Here is a 16801-nt window from a genome sequence, read left to right on the forward strand (position 1 = left end):
ATCGAACTCATGCAGAAGTGGCTTTAGCTTCTCAGTACTGTGCTTTAACCCGCTGCGCCACTAGGGAGGGCCCGTTTTTTTTTTTTTAATGGAAGTATAGCCATATAGAATATTTGGGGAGATTTACATATTGATGATAAATGTAGGAGGAGAATAAGCATAATAAGTTGTCTCATGCATTTTCTTCTACATATATGAATAGTGTACATATTTATAGATTGAGAGTTATTTTGATTCCCTTTTATCTCAAATTTACATTTTCCACCTTTTCTACTTCTGAAAATACTGGTTAGTGTACTTTTTGACATGGTAGATACATAGATTTGTGTTACGGGTATTGAGGTAGATGACGTGTTCATTACTTATCATATATGCAGCATGTGGTTCAGATGATTGAACCTTTTCTGTTGTCCCATCTTCTTACCCATTCAGCTGAGGACAAGTAGAGCTGTTTGCTGTTATGTAAAATACAGTACAGGTGGCTGCCATAGTCCTTCTCTTTTCTTTCCCTACTCTTACCAAACAAGTGATCTTTTTTTTTTTTAATGTACTGACTTTTTTTTTTAAGATTGATTTATTCGTACAGAACTGGGGTACAGGCCAGAGATGCAGAGGGTGAGAGGATTCACCAGGGACAGAGTGGGGAACAGAACAGGCAGATCAATGAAGTACACTGCTGAGGGGAGCAGCGGGTGGGTCAGAAGAGGTCTGCCATGCCATGTGGGTCACCTCTGGGGCAGGCAGGGATCGAACTAATGCTGAAGTGGCTTTAGCTTCATAGTGCTGTGCTTTAACCTGCTGAGCCACCAGGGAGGGCCTCAAATGAGATTTTTATAGCTGAACATTTGCTCCTTTACCTCTGCTAGCCTCAGAAAACTATTTGTCTTTTGACAAAGTTAACTCTTCTAATGCTTTTGTTACTCTTTGTCTTTTATTGTTTCTTTTCATTCATTCAAGAAATAGTTAGTTTATTGTGTGCCCCTATTTAAGACATAGTCACTGTGTGTGCTGAGTCTGAGTTATGTTGGTCTTTTCCTTTTGCAGTATGTTACGTCTTTAACACTTTTCAGTGACTGAGTGCCCAACTATTGCTTCTCAATTCTAATACCTTTTTATGTTTGTTTTAAAGATCAAAGCCATAGTTTTTAGAAAGGCCAGATACTGATTTAAGTTTCAAAGCACTTTCTGAAATGGAGGCAGACATGCTTAGCCACACTTGTAAGTAATGGTGCCAGTTCTCCGATGCCTTATTGGACTCAACATATTTCAATCAATAGTAAGAATACCAGCAGATGTTCATATTTGAGTGTTTCTGTTGTCTTGGCTATTGTCCTAAGCACATCACATATATTAATTTATTTAATTTTTATAACAAACCAGTGAACTAGTTATTCTTGCTCTATTTCACAGATTAGGAAACAGATCAAGTGGGTTGCTCAGAGACTCATGGTGAGCACCAAGCTGGGTTCGATAAGGCCTCTGGTCAGCACTCTTGTACCAGTGCTTTTTTTCCATTTTACTTTTGCATTTCTGACAAAACACCTGGGGCATTCATTGTCCCAAAAGGATGTCTGCAGTGTCTATATAGCTGACTAGAAGAAAGGTGTTGCATTTTTTTTTTACATGATTAAGTAGGTAAAGCAAAATAGAAAGTTTTAGGAAAGATACTAGATAATGAATTTGTATAAAACTTAAAAATCTTTTCAGGATTTCTAATGAGAAAATTATGCTTGTTTCTGTGAACATAATTGTTTAGTAGCAGAATTATGCATGAAATCAGAATAGACAACTCATGATTGAGACTTTTATTTATGTTTTACTGAGGTAACATGTTTACAGTGTTCATAGCACTGTCATGCCTTGTAGGGGAGTAGATGCACGTTGCTACACGCTACACGTTGTACACTCATCCATAGTCGTTTACCCTAAACTACTGGGCCCACAATCCCCCTTTTGTTTCCACCTTCATCTCCCTCCCCATCTAGTAGCCTCCTTTCTGCAGCCTCATTTCTTGGGTTTGTTTCGGTTTAGTTTTGTCAGTTCCCTTGTTTTATTACCGTATATTCCACATAAGAGTAAAATCATCAGGTATTTGTATTTCTCCTTCTGAGTTTTTCACTTAGCATAATCCCTTCTGGTTCTTTCCATAATGTTGCAAATAACCAACAGTCCTTTTTTTTGAAGCTGAGTAGTATTCTAGCATGTGTATGTACTCTTTCTTCTTATCCTTTCATCTGTTCTTGTGGACAGAGGCTGTTTCCATAACTTGGTTATTCTAAGTAGTGCTGCGATGAACACAGGAGTGCATAGCCCTTCAAATAAATGTTGTTGTATTCTTTGAGTAGATTCTTAGGAGTGAATTTCTGTGTTGTATGGTGTGTGTATGGATATGTAATATATGTAGGTAATAGTTTGTGGAACCTCCATATTGTTTCATGTAGGGGCTGGACGGATCTGTATTCCTAGCAGCATGTAAGAGGGTTTCTTCTCCACAACCCTGCCAACATTTGTTGTTCCTGATGTTTTTGGTTTGGGCCTTTCTCACAGGAGTAAGCTGGAATCTCATTGTGGTTTTGATTTGCATGTGATCCAGACTTCTAAATGATGATTTCTTCAAATTCAATCTCTGTTGAATTTTTTTTTTTCAGGTGAGTAGGTAAATAAAGTCAAACCATTTTTTTGTATAGCCATTCAATCATAAGAGTTGAAAAGACTTGAAAAGCTTTTCTCATTGAAAATATAAAAAATTCTATGATCAGAATAAAAGTTTAATCCAACCCTACATTGTAGTTAAAATAATGATGAAGCTCTAATTTGCAAAAAGCATATGTATTATTTGAGCAGTCACCTTATCAGGTAGCTTTTATCCATCAGAAAGGCGTATCACTGGCAAATGGCAGGAAATATCTTTTTGTTATTATAGATACCTCAGGGATTGCTTGGAACTTGTGAGATTTTGCAACTGATGGCAACTTCTGCTGCCTGTAAGGCCTTGTATTTTGGTCATTCTTCCAGCATTTCCATGGGCCTGTCTACCATGATGGGCAGCAGTACATCCTGCAGCTGTCTGATGAAGTACACATCTAAGAGCTGGAGCAATTCCTTTGTTGACAAATAACTGCAAAGCAGTATATGTGGCAGCTGTCCTCTGGGAAGCACCAGGTGAGGCTGCTTATATCTGCTGGTGACTGGCTCAGAATTCTCCAAGTTTTCTTGGCTGCCCCAAGACTAAGGGAAGCTTTAGTCTTGATGAAGCTGAAAGCTCCATCTGGTGTTACAGAAAGAAAATTTCTGTGAACCTTGGAGAGAGGTTTTAGAACAGACACTTTTTGAATGTTTAACTCATACTGAACAATCTATGTATGAAATTCACAGTTTTGATATCAGTCTTAGAATGGAAAAGAAATTTGTGTAAGACGTTAGTCATGACAAAGCTGTAATAATAGCTTGAAAAATCTTATTTAAAGCAAGAAAGTTGCTTTCTTTCTCAAGCTAGATACTCATCACAAGTTAAGGAGAATTTGTTCCTTGTAATTTCAGACTCCATCAGACCTTAATGATAGGGACCATATCTCTAAATACACTTCTATAGCAAAACTTGCCAAATTCAAAGAAACAGAGATAGAGGAAGCAGGGAAAAGAGATCATGGTGTATAATGTTTCTGCTTTTAAAGATCTTTAAAACTTAATTTCACTAGCTAAACTAAGTCACGTGTTCTTGCCTGCATTCAACAGGAAAGTAATACATTATTTTTTAGTGTGGGGGAGTGAATATTTGTGAATAGCTGCTATATGAAATCTATAGTTCCAGCAGTTAAAACTGAGTATGATAATAGTTGTTCAGCAGCTGTGTAGTATTATTGTTCAAAAAGTTCTCCAAAGCAGATGAAGCATGGAATTTTAACATGGCATGTTGAAGTTGAAGCAGAGTTAATATTTTCCATAATATTTTTGAGCCTGGTACTACTTTTCCATTTTGCAATATTTTCTCCCTTAAAAACCTTAATTTTCATGCTTATAGCAAAGATTTAAACCTAAAAATGTCACAACTTAAAACTGTGATGTCATTTTTATGTGGTACTGTATCTTGATTTGCATATTTCTAAGCATAGGAGCAAATTGTCTTAACACTATAAAAGTCCTTTGAAATAACTACATACACACCACATTTTAATGTGCTCTATTTGATTGTACTTCACAGATAATGCTTTTACAAATGCAAAGTTTTATGACAACACTGTGTCGAGCATTTCTGTTTTTCCGGTAGCATGTGCTCACTTCAAGTTTCTCTGTCACACTTTAGTAGTTCTCACAATATTTCAAGCTTTTTCACTATTACTATATCTGTTGGGGTGGTTTGTGATCAGTGATCTTTGCTGTAACAATATTAATTGGTTTTGGGGCATCAGAAATCATGCTTATATAAGAGAGTGAACTTAATAAATGTTGTGTCTGTTCTGAGTACTTCACCAACTGCTTTTCTCCTATCTACTCCTTTGCCTTCCTGTTCCCTGAGATATAGTATTAAAGTAGTCAGTTAATAACTCAACAATGCCCTCTTAAGTGTTCAAGTGAAAGGAAGAGTTTCACATATTTCACTTTAAATAAAAAACTGGAAAGGATTAAGCTCAGTGAGGAGGGCATGCCATAAACCAAGGTAGACTGAAAGAGTCCTCTTGTACCAGTCAAGTTGTAAGTGCAAAAGGAAAAGTTCTTGAAGTTAATACATGAGTGATTTGGATAGATCAAATCAGCCATAATGTTCCTGTAAGCCAAATTCTAAGCCAGAACATGTTAAGATTCTCTCTTCAGTTCTGTGTAGGCTAAGAGAGGTGTAGAAGCTGTGAAGAAAAGTTTGAAGGTAGCAGAGGCTGGCTTAAGAAGTCATCTTCTTACCATAAAAGTACAAGGTGTGAAACAAATGCTGATGTAGAAGTTGCAGCAAGTTAGCAGAAGATGTGGGTAATATCATTGACTAAGGTGGTTATTAACCAGTAGGTTTTCAATGGAAATGAAATAGGCTTATATTGAAAGAAGATACCATCTAGGACACTTAGAGCTAGAGAGAAGACAATGTCTATTTTCAGAACTTAAAAGGATCTCTATTAGGGACTCATGTTAACTAGTGATTTTAAATTGAAGCCATTGCTGATTAACTATTCTGAAGGTACTGGGGCCCCTACCAGTTGAAATGGACTCTACCTGTGTTCAATGAATAGAAAAACAAATCCTGGATGACAGCACATTTGTTTGCAAAATATTGAATATTTTAAGTCCACTGTTAAGAGCTACTGCTTAGGAAAAAAAAGATTCAAAATATTATTACTCTGTGACAATGCACTTGTTCATCCAAGAGCTCTGTTTAAGATGAGCAAGGAGATTAATATTGTTTTATGTCTGCTAACAAAAAAAATTCTGCAACTCACAGATCAACTTTCAGGTTTTATAATGTAAGAAATACATTTCATAAGGCTAAATACATTTCATAAGGCTATAGTTGCCATATGTAGTGATTTTTCTAATAGGTCTGGGCAAAGTAGATTGAAAACCCTATGGAGGGCCCTCCCTGGTGGCACAGCAGGTTAAAGCACAGCACTATGAAGCTATTGCAGCCACTGAAGCATGACCGGGAATAAGTAGCAAAGATCAGAGTAATAGTTATTTCTAACGGAAGACAATAAGTTTGTTATTGTGGAGAGACACAGGCTAGATTAATGTGTTAATGTCAGTGTTCAGAATACTTGGAATATTCCAGTTTTTTAACTTAATATTTATTCTATTGTATGCCTTATAATATTTTAAAATAAAAATTATTTTCTGAGTTTCATAATTTTTGAAGAAAATCTTTTTTTTTTTTTGCTGAAACAGACTAGTCTTACAGTAGTTACAAGGTTTCTTATATTAAACTTGCAGAGTTAAGATGCAGCAAATCTAGCTTCAGCTCCTGACTTTGTCATTAATATGCAGAATGACTTGTCAGATCACATGTCAGATACCACATCTTTATACTAAAATAATTTGGATTAGAAATTACTAGAGGACGTGCCTCCCTGGTGACTCAAGGGTTAAGGACACAACACTGTCAGGCTATTGCCAGCTACTACAACATGCATTTGATCCTTGTCCAGGAAGCTGACCTATAAGGTGCAGCAGACCTCTCCTGTTTCAACCTGCTGCTCCCCTCAGCAGTGTATTTCAGTAGATCTGCCTATTCTGCTCCCCACTTTGTCTCTGGTGAGTCCTTCATCCCCACTTCCCCAATCCCCACACTCTGGCCTACACCCAGTTTTTGTATACATAAATAAATCTTTTAAAAAATTACTAGAGGACATTTAACACTGCAGCTGAGTCTAAAGTAGTCTTTAAAAGCTGAAAGAGGGGGCCCTTCCTGGTGGAGTAGTGGATTGGATCTCCTCACTGCACTGCACTGCGAAGCCAAGCCAAGCTGAGGCCAGTCACTTCAATGTGAGTTCAGTCCCTGTCCTGGAGCTGACCCACATGGTGCAGCAGACCTCTCCTGTCTTGCCCACTGCTCCCCTCAGCAGTGTACTTTGTCAATCTGCCTGTTCTGCTCCCCACTCTTTTTCTGGTGAATCCTCTCCACTCCCCTGCACCTCTGGCCTGTACCCCATTTCTGTATGCATAAAAAATAAATCTTTAAAAAAAAAAGCTGTTAAAGGTCTTCTATGATGGTGCAAGGGGTTAAAGTGCAGCACTATGAAGCTATCCATAACAACTGCTGCAGGAGTTTGATTCCAGCCAAGGAGTTGACCCACATGGCACAGCAAACCTCTCCTGTCTCGCCCGGTGCTCCCCTCAGCAGTGTTTAAGTCAGTCTGTCTGTTCTGCTTCTCACTCTGTCTCAGGTGAATTCTCTCACCGCCTGCACCTCTGGCCTGCTCCCCAGTTCTTATATGCATAGATAATAAATCTTAAAAAAAAAAAAAAAACAACTAAAAGCTGAGGGGCTCCAAATTAAACCACTCCCATTGAAACGTGGAATGGGTAGGGTGCTGTGAGACTAGTGAACTAAATGATACTGCGGAATGTGGTTTTAAAGAATTTCCTTTGTTGAGGAAATGTATGCTCTATTTTGTTATTGGTTTTTTGACTTAATAGCAGTCTCTAGGAAAAAAATAGCAGTCCTTAGAATCAAAATTATGGTAGCATTTTATATGGATCTAAGAGTATTCTTCCTATTCTTTATTTTTCCTGTCTAGGACATTGGTAATAAATATGTAGTTGGATTAAGGAACTCTGTATGGTGAAAATTTATATTATTACTCCTGTTCTATTGTAGATCATGACAATTTAGGATGTTCTCCATAAATATGCTGTATTACAACAATATATTTGAAGGAGAAAAAATCATAATTTTTAAAAAATGTTTTGATATAGATATTTAACTTGCATAGTTGACAATCTTCAGTAGTTGTCTGTGAATCCATAGTATATCATTTTTATATGATTTATTGTTTACTTTTGCTAAAAAGTAAGCTGTAACCAATAGGACTGTGTTATGAATCCAAGAATTACTAAGTTCAGTGTCTGGGGAAATGTATGTGTGTATGTATATGTATACACACACACACATATATATAAACATTGTTCTAGAATCTTGATCAAGTTTTACTAAGCATATTTACTCATCTGCTTCCTCATCTTTCCCACAGGAATTATTCTTGGCAGAAGTATTGTAGAAGAGAATTCTTGACAATGGCTTCAGCAGTGCTTAGTTCTGTTCCCACTACTGCTTCTCGCTTTGCTCTCTTGCAAGTGGATAGTGGCAGTGGTTCTGATTCTGAGCCTGGAAAAGGCAAAGGTCGGAATACTGGAAAGTCTCAAACAAACAAATCAACTACAAATGAGAAAAAGAGAGAGAAAAGGAGAAAAAAGAAGGAACAACAACAGAGTGAAGCAAATGAGGTAACATTTTAAATTATGTGTTTGTTTTCCTACTAGTCTGTGCACAGGTACTGCTGTTTTATTGACACATATAACCATTGTACCTGGTCTATAAGTACTTGACTTGAAGGAATGGATGTAACTTGTATATATATAAATTGTAATGTAAAGAACATTTTTAAAATGCCTGCACTTTTTTCTGATTATGGGAGCTTATGTGGATATTCCAAAAAGTTTCTAAAAAAACAAAAGTCTTGAAACAAAATGATTTATAAATACAGCTAAAGATATAACCAATTAATATTTTGGTATATGTTTTCTGTAAATTTGTGCAAGTTTATATGAATGTGTAGATATACATGTATTCATGTTACATAACAAAAATGTAATTAGAGATTAGAGTTTTATAACTGACTTTTAAAAACTGTCTGTAGCAGTTTTCCATAGAGGAGTAAATAAAGATCTACATTATTTTAAATGACTACATTATTTAATTTGTATGGTTGTATTATTATTATTATTATTATTTAAAGATGTATTTATTCATACAGAACTTGGGTACAGGCCAGAGATTGGAGGGTGAGAGGATTCACCAGGGACAGAGTGGGGAGCAGAACAGGCAGATCGACGAGGGGAGCTGAAGGGAGCAGCAGGCGGGTCAGGAGAGGTCTGCCTCGCCATGTGGTAACATCTGGGGCAGGCGGGGATCGAACTCATGTGTAAGTGGCTTAAGCTTCTTAATGCTGTGCTTTAACCCGCTGTGCCACCAGGGAGGGCCTGTATGGTTTTATTATACTTAAGTTAGCTGAACCCTAGAGATAAATCTTTAGATTGTCCCTGCTCCCCCCCCCTTTTCTTTTCTTTTTTTTTTTTTTTACTGAAATAGACAATAATTATACAACAAGCATGGAACATAAAATTTTATGGTTTCTTTCTTTCTTTTATAAATATTCTTTTTTCTTTTTTTTTTTTAAGATTTTATTTATTCATACAGAACTGGGGTACAGGCCAGAGATGTGGAGGGTGAGAGGATTCACCAGAGACAGAGTGGGGAGCAAAGCAGGCAGATCTACGAAGTACACTGCTGAGGGGAGCAGTGAGCAGGCCAGGAGAGGTCCGCGGCGCCATGTGGATCTCCTCAGGGGCAAGCGGGAATCGAACTCATATGGAAATGGCCTAAGCTCCTGAGTGTTGTGCTTTACCCCACTGCGCCACCAGGGAGGGCCAGTTTTTTTCTTTCTTAAGGGTAATACATGCTAGGCTGGTGCTTCTCCCCTGGACATTCTTAGCATATGTTATGTGCTATTTATTTACATCACCATTGCTTTCTAAATACCACATCAAAAAATGCTACCACATGAATAGGCTTACCTCAAGAAAATGTTTGATAAAATTCAACATCCATGCTCTCCCTGGTGGCACAACGGGTTGGAGCACCACATTATGAAGTTCTCTGAAGCCACTGCAGCAGGAGTTCAATCCCCAGCCAGGGAGCTGACCCACATGGCTCGGCAGACCTCTCCTGACCCTCCCACTTCTCCCCTCAGCAGTGTACTTTGTCAGTCTGCCTGTTCTGCTCCCCACTCTATCTCTGGTGAGTCCTCTCACCCACCACACCTCTGGCCTATACCCCAGTTCTGTAAGCATAAATAAATAAATCCTTTACAAAAAAAATTCAACATCCATTTATAATAACATTGTGGGTAGAAGGAACATATCCATAGCTAATATCATACTGAGTGGTGAAAAACTGAAAACATTTTTTCTAAAGTCAGATGCAAGACAAGATGTCTACTTTCACCTCTACCATGAGTATTGGAGTCCTAGCTAGAGCAGTCAGGTGACAGAAAAATATAAAAGCAATCCAATTTGGGAAGGAAGTAAACCTAAATTGCAAAGGACATAATATAAATGCAAAGCCCCAAGGATTCTATTGAAAAACTATTAGAAACATAAATCAGTGCAGTAAAGTGGCATGTTACAAAATCAGTCTACAAAAATCAGTTATGTATCTATATCCAAACAGCTAGAAGAGAAAGAAATCAAGGAAACAGTTCCCTTTTCTATCACCTTAAAAAATATTAAATATTCAGGAGTAAACTTAACACAGGAGGTGAAGAGTTTATAAAATGAATACTTTAAGACAGTGTTAAAAGAAATAGGAGACACTAAGAAGTGGAAAGATACTCGCTATGTATGGCTTGGAAGAACTAACATTGTTAAGGTACCTATTTTGTCCAGAGCATTATATTAATTCAGAACAATAAGTAGTAATCTCTTTCAGTGTATCGGTAACATTATTCAAAGAAATAGGTTGAACATTAGTGAAATTTATATGGAACCACAAGCTATGAGCTGCCAAAAATCCTGACAAAAAAAGACTCTAAAGGTATCACATTCCAGAGTTCAAATTATGTTATAAATCTGTAGTAATCAAAACAGTATGGTGTTGTAATAAAAATAGACACACAGACCAGTAGAAAAAAATGAGACCCTAGAAATAAACTGAGATGGACTGTTAATCTGCAACAAAGTACCAGGTACTATACATGGACTTTTTTGGAGGAAAAAAGTCTCTTCAATAAGCAGTGCTGGGAAAACTATATAGCCAATTGCAAATAAAGAAACCAGACCACTCACTACCTCATACCATATACAAAAGTTAACTCAAAATGGATTAAAGATTTAGATGTAAAACCTGACACTTTAAAACACATGAAAGAAAACAGCAAAAACACTCTCTGATATTTGCCTCAGTGATGTATTTGTGACTTCTCTGCACTCTAAACAAAACAAAAATAAGCAAATGAAACTATATCAAATTAAAAAGCTTCTGCACCATTAAAATGAAAAGTACCCTAGTTAATAGGAGAAAATATTTAATTGGGTTACTACCCAAGATTTCTTTGACACAAAGAAAATAAATAGCCTAATCAAAAAAATGGGCAAAGGCACAAAACAGACACTTTCTTCAAGGAAGACATACAGATGGCTAATAGGCACATGAAAAAAATGCTCTTCATCACTTATTAGGAGAATGCAAGTAAAACCACAGTGAGATACCATCAGCCCATGTCAAAGAACTCAGAGACAAGTGTTGAAGAAGGAACCTCTTGTGCTGTTCCTGGGAATGTAGCCTGACCCAGGTTTCTGAAAATGTTAAAAACAGATGTACCATGTATATGACCCAACAGTTCTACTTGTGGTATGTATTCGAAGAATGCAAAAATATTTGAAGGGAACTACATAGGTATGCTCATCTTAATACTATTTACAACAACCAAATTATAGAAGTACCCTAGGTACCCAAGTACAGATGGATTAAGGTGATGTTGTATTCCATACACAGTTGGAATACCACTCAACTATAAAATTAGTGAACTCTTCCCATTTGCAATAGCGTGGATGGAACTAGAGGGGATAATGCCAAGCAAAATAAGTCAAAAAGGGAAAGACAAATACTGGATATTTCACTCAAATGTGGAATATAGAAAAATAAAACAGACAAAAACAAGTCCTAGAAATCTATCACACTGAGGCAAACATTTAGAAATGAAAAGTAAAGATAGGAATGGAGAATAGAAGTGGGAGTGAGTATACTCATAGAGGACTATGAGTGCTTTGGTTGTGGGTGTGGTGAGGTAACATACTTCTGAGGAGATGAGCAACATCCTTGTAAACTAATGTCACCTTAAAAAAATAATAGAAAAAAATGCTGTCAAATGGAGAGTAACTTTTCAGAACTTTGTCTACCATTTCACTTCTTTTTTGAAATTGGTGATGTGGGGGAAGAGAAAATAAGGTAATTAGAGAATAAGAAAACATGTTAGTGAGAATGAGTCTGAGAATCTTCCGTTTTCATGTCCATGGCTATAGTTGTGTTAGTCTTTACTTTCTGTGAAATAAAGCAGTAGTCTACCTGCTATGCTATCGCCACAGCATCTTTTTTCTGTCCTTTCAGCAACAGAAACCAACTATTTAACATGGCGTTTGTATCTTGTCACTCCCTCTTGCAGAACAGTTTATTATCAGTTAAAATTGTTGGTCCTTATTTAAAGCACCTGCCGTTGGGCTGCTATAACATAGTACCACAAACTAGGTGCCTTAAAACAATAGAAATTTATTCTTTCATAGTGCTAAATGCTGGAGGTACAAACCAAGGTGTCAGAAGCAGTGCACTCTCTCTGAGACTGAGTAGATTCCATCCTTACCTCTTCCTAGCTACTGTTTTTGACCTTTGGCATTCCTTCGCTTCTGGCTACATCACTGTATTTATTGTCTGTGTTACATAGCATTCTCTCTGTGTATCTTTGTCTTCCCCTCTTATAAACATGCCAGTCATATTAGATTAAACCCACCCTAACACAGTATCACCTTATCTTAACTTGACTACATATACAAAGACCCTGTTTCTAAATAAAATCATATTCACAGACACTGAAGGATAGGGTTGTTCATTGGGGATAATATAATTTAACCCTTAACAGTCTCTCAAAATTTTTCTCTCTCAGATTATCCTTACTGTTTGCTTTGGCCAGTGCAGTTTTACTTTATTATGTTGCTTTAAGATATAAGCTATGTATTTTTTAGAATTAACAAAAGTAGTTGCTTAAGCTGTCTTCTCTTTACTATTTAAATTTTAAAATTTGTAAGCAATTAAACTTTAATCTTTCGGAGCCCTACTGTTTTGCGCACTTGTTATCCTGTTTTTAAATCACACTTGTGATCCTATTTTCTACTCTTAAAAACTTCTTTAGTAAGATAATCATTAAAATGGTAGTATAAGAGAGTACAATCCATTTTCATTTACAGATCATTCATATAAATCTACCAACATTATTTCAGATGCTGGCAAAATTAATATCCTACAAAGATTACCAAAAAAGCAAGTAATGACTGAGTTAACATAATGAATATTTGGCATAGTGCTTAGAGGTATTAAAATATTCTTGATTTTTTAGTTTATAGAAATCATTAGTGTCATAGGATTTCTAAGTTGAACTGAACATACTTTTTTGTTTTATAGCTCAGGAATCTTGCTTTTAAGAAAATACCCCAGAAGTCCTCCCACGCAATTTGCAGTACTCAACATGAACTTTCATTGTCAAACCCAGTACAGAAGGATTCACGAGAAGAAAATTGGCAAGAGTGGAGACAAAGAGATGAACAGGTAAATGAAAGTGTTTTCCTGTCATGCTTAGTTTTTTTTTTTTTTTAAGATTTTATTTATTTATACAGATCTGGGGTACAAGCCAGATGTGCAGGGCCATTGAGAGGATTCACCAGAGACAGAGTGGGGAACAGAACAGGCAGATCGACAAGGTACACTGTTGAGGGGAGCAGTGGGCAGGTCAGGAGAGGTCTGCCACGCCATGTGGGTCACCTCCGGGGCTGGGGATCGAATTCTCACTGAAGCAGCTGCAGCCAGCTTGCAGTGCTGCATCCTAACCCTCTGCACCACCAGGGAAGGCCACATTTGCTTTTTTATAACAAATGAGGGAGAGATGGAAGGTAGATTTAAATTTAAAGTAAAAAAAAAAAAAATCACTGTAGGATTAAAAGTCTCTTTTTATTTTAGTTTTTTAAAAAATTATTGTATTTATTTATGCAGACAAGAGCTGGGGTATAGATATAGGTGCGGGGAGCGGGGAGAGGATTCACTGGAAACAGAGTGGGGAGCAGAACAGGCAGATCTGAAATACACTGCTGAGGGGAGCATCAGGGGAGACAGAAGAGGTCTGCTGCGCCATGTGGGTGAGCTCCCTGGTGGGGGATTGAACTTGTGCTACAGTGGCTGCTGACAGCTTGATAGTGCTGAGGCAACTCCTTGAGCCACCAGGGAGGTACAAAAAGTCTCTCTTTTTAACTTATTTTTTATTTCTTTGGATTAAAAGTCTTATTAAAATACCCAGTGATAGGTTTACTTAAAAAAGTTTATGACAGTTTTTGTTTCTTTTTAACCTATTTACTTGATATTTTGTTTTATCTGTGTCTTTAATAACTAAATCAAATAGATAATTTATTAAAACCAGTAATTTTTTTTTTAATGTGTAGGATCCAGGAAAATAGCATGCTAAACATAGAATGTTTGCTGTAGGGATGCTGTAGGGAATGAATATTTTTGCTTATCTATGAAATTGTCATTTGATTTGTTTGGGATAGTACTATTTTTGATGATGCTTGGCATTATAGAGTGACTATACTTGTCATGCTTGGTTTACTAGTTTTAAAGAATTAACTACACTACACTGTGCTCTTAATAAAATGATTTAATTTTAACATTTTCTTTAGTGCCTCAAGCTTAATTACGAGCTTGTAAAAATTGCTGTATGAAATTATTTCCAGGGCCCTCCCTGGTGGCATAGCACTATAAAGCTATCTGCAGCCACTGCATCAAGAGTTCAATCCCTGACCAGAGAGGGGACCCACATGGCAAGGCAGACCTTGCCTGTTCTGTCAGCTGCTCCACTTAACAGTGTATTTCAATAGATCTGCCTGTTCTGTTCTCCACTCTGTCTCTGGTGAATCCTCTCAATCCTGTACCTCTGGCATGTACCCCAGTTCTTGTATGCATAAATAAATAAATCTTAAACAAATGTATTTCCAAGGACTGGCATACTGGATAAATCACCTTGAATTATTTATAGGGGATTTTATATGATTTTTTCTTCTTCTGTAACATTATTAAGACAGAGTTTTCTGGTTTGCAAATATAAATATTGTAATGATCTACTTGTTTGGACAGTAATAGAATTTACCAGAGAGAATTTTTTCCAGTGTCCCAAGTAGAAAATTAATGGAGGATGACTTCTCAGATTTGTACCCAAATAAATTCTATGCATTATGGGAACTTGAGCACAGATAATTAGATTTTTATTCCTGCTCCATTGATTGCTGCCAAAATGACAGGTAATAATGAAAACTAGTAGACCCGGACCCTGTATATTAACTTAATCAAACAAGACTCAGAAACTTTGATGAATTGCTGCTGGATTTAGTGCTGATAGATCACTTCAGAAAATCTGGTACCTTATTTAGAAGTCTCACTTGTAGGAAAGTAAGAAATCTGTGGGAAGTCGAGTGCATCCTGGGATAATTACATTGGTGAGTGAAGAAGAAATAAAGACAAGCCTTGGACAGATGGCCATTGTGCCAATTAGAGTCTATTGATATCTTGCTATGTGGAATAATAGATTGTAAACAGCAGCCAGGTATTGACTATACCAAGCCAAAAGCATTACAGTGTGGTGGGTGTTCTCCTAGATGCAGTTGGGAATAGAACTAGGAAATATTTAACATAGAAATCTTGCCCTGTGACTGCTAGATTCAAACATAAAAATAAATTATGCTAAGACAAGCTTCCTATTCTAAAACACCAAATTGATAATTGTGTTTATTTATATCAGCTAAACTTCAACTTGATATGTGGAAGTGGATAAATAGTGAAGCATTTACTCCACCTACTTATTCTCAAATATTGATCTCATGTCAACTGAATAGTTTCTGACATACAAGGAAAAGAACATTGTACTTAGTGTCCAAAGTGAAAGTATACTTTGAAAATATTTTTCTGCTTGGAATAGAGTTTAATTTTGGAGATCACCTTTTTTTTCTTTAATAACTTTAAGATTGATCCTTTGTAAATATCAAGGGGATAGTGATAGTAATGTTATGTATTATATAATAATATTACATATTATATAGCAAGTGAAATAGTAGACTTAGATGGAAAAGTAGCTAACTGAGATGAAAAAGAAACAGAAATTGAAAGGGAACAGTGTGAAATAAAAAATTTGGGAAGTAAATTCATAGCAAAATTGAAAGCAGTGGAAGGACTAGAGAACAGTCTACACTGAAGAATATTGAGTCAGTTGTGTATAGGAGATTTTTATGTAGTTAAATTTTACAAATACATTTCACATGTTAGATTAAAACATAGGATTAAAATCATGCAGAGACTTAATTATGTCCCTCTAAGAAACAGATCAGAGGAAGTCAGTAGATATAATATTGATAAAAATTTTCATAAGCTAATGTAGAACTTTAACAAACTGAATGCTTTTCTTGAAATCCTTTAAAAGTCTTTAAATTAAAAAAAATTAATAATAAAAGACAAGGAACTAATACTGCAAATAGTGATGGAAGAAACAGGTTGCCTACTAAAGTTGAAAAGTCAGAATGACTACTAAGCCCTCCTTGGTTGCACAACAGGTTTTAAGCATAGCATTCTGAGGCTATCTGAAGCTGCAGTGTGGGTTCAATCCCAGGCCGGGGAGGTGTCCCACATGGTGTGGCAGACCTCTCCTGACCCACCCACTGCTCTCCTCAGCAGTGTATTTCAGTACATCTGTCTGTGTGCTCCCACGTCTGTCTTTCGTGAATCCTTTCATCCCCCTCATCTCTGGCCTGTATCCCAGTTCTTGTATGCATAAATAAATAAATCTTCGAAAAAAAATCAAAATGACTACTGCCAGGACTGAAATATTAGACTCAAGAATTCTCCATCTAGCAAAAATGTGAGAGTGCTAAATAAATAACTTTTCAGCATACAAGGGAAAGCATACCACTATTACCTTTTCTATATTTTTTTGGAGATTTGCTCCTGATATTAAAAAGAAAATAGATAAAAGAGTACAGCAATTAGAAAGCATCAGTGTTAAGCATTGAAGCTAGTTGAATATAGAATTAATTCTAAAAGGTATTTGTAAATGTGCTTATTAAAGATAACATAACTCAAAGAATTTGTCTAAAATGAAATCCCTGTTTATGAATATGAAAATTAGTAAGGAAATAGCTCACAGGAGTCAACAGGTAATTTTTTTTTTTAAAGTTTATTTTTACATAATTTTGCACATTTTTTTTTTCATCTCAATTGTAATCCCCACGGGTTTCCCAT

General features: G+C 36.4%; 1 protein-coding gene across 5 annotated transcripts in view; it reads left to right on the forward strand.

The window, feature by feature from the left end:
- GKAP1 (G kinase anchoring protein 1) overlaps nucleotides 1-16801 on the forward strand; it is a 58697-nt gene that overhangs the window by 6626 nt on the left and 35270 nt on the right. For 4 of the 5 annotated variants that reach the window (XM_012721122.1, XM_004677536.2, XM_004677537.2 and 1 more), the window contains exons 3-4: nucleotides 7674-7926; nucleotides 12932-13075. In XM_012721122.1, the coding sequence (XP_012576576.1) occupies nucleotides 7717-7926; nucleotides 12932-13075 (354 nt within the window). In that variant the 5' untranslated portion in view covers nucleotides 7674-7716. Of the gene's footprint in view, nucleotides 1-3015; nucleotides 3163-7673; nucleotides 7927-12931; nucleotides 13076-16801 lie in introns of all 5 variants that reach the window. The other variant, XM_012721121.1, reaches the window with a different exon arrangement.

Source organism: Condylura cristata, unplaced genomic scaffold, assembly GCF_000260355.1.
Source record: "Condylura cristata isolate star-nosed mole 26May11 unplaced genomic scaffold, ConCri1.0 scaffold00006, whole genome shotgun sequence".
NCBI lineage: Eukaryota > Metazoa > Chordata > Mammalia > Eulipotyphla > Talpidae > Condylura > Condylura cristata.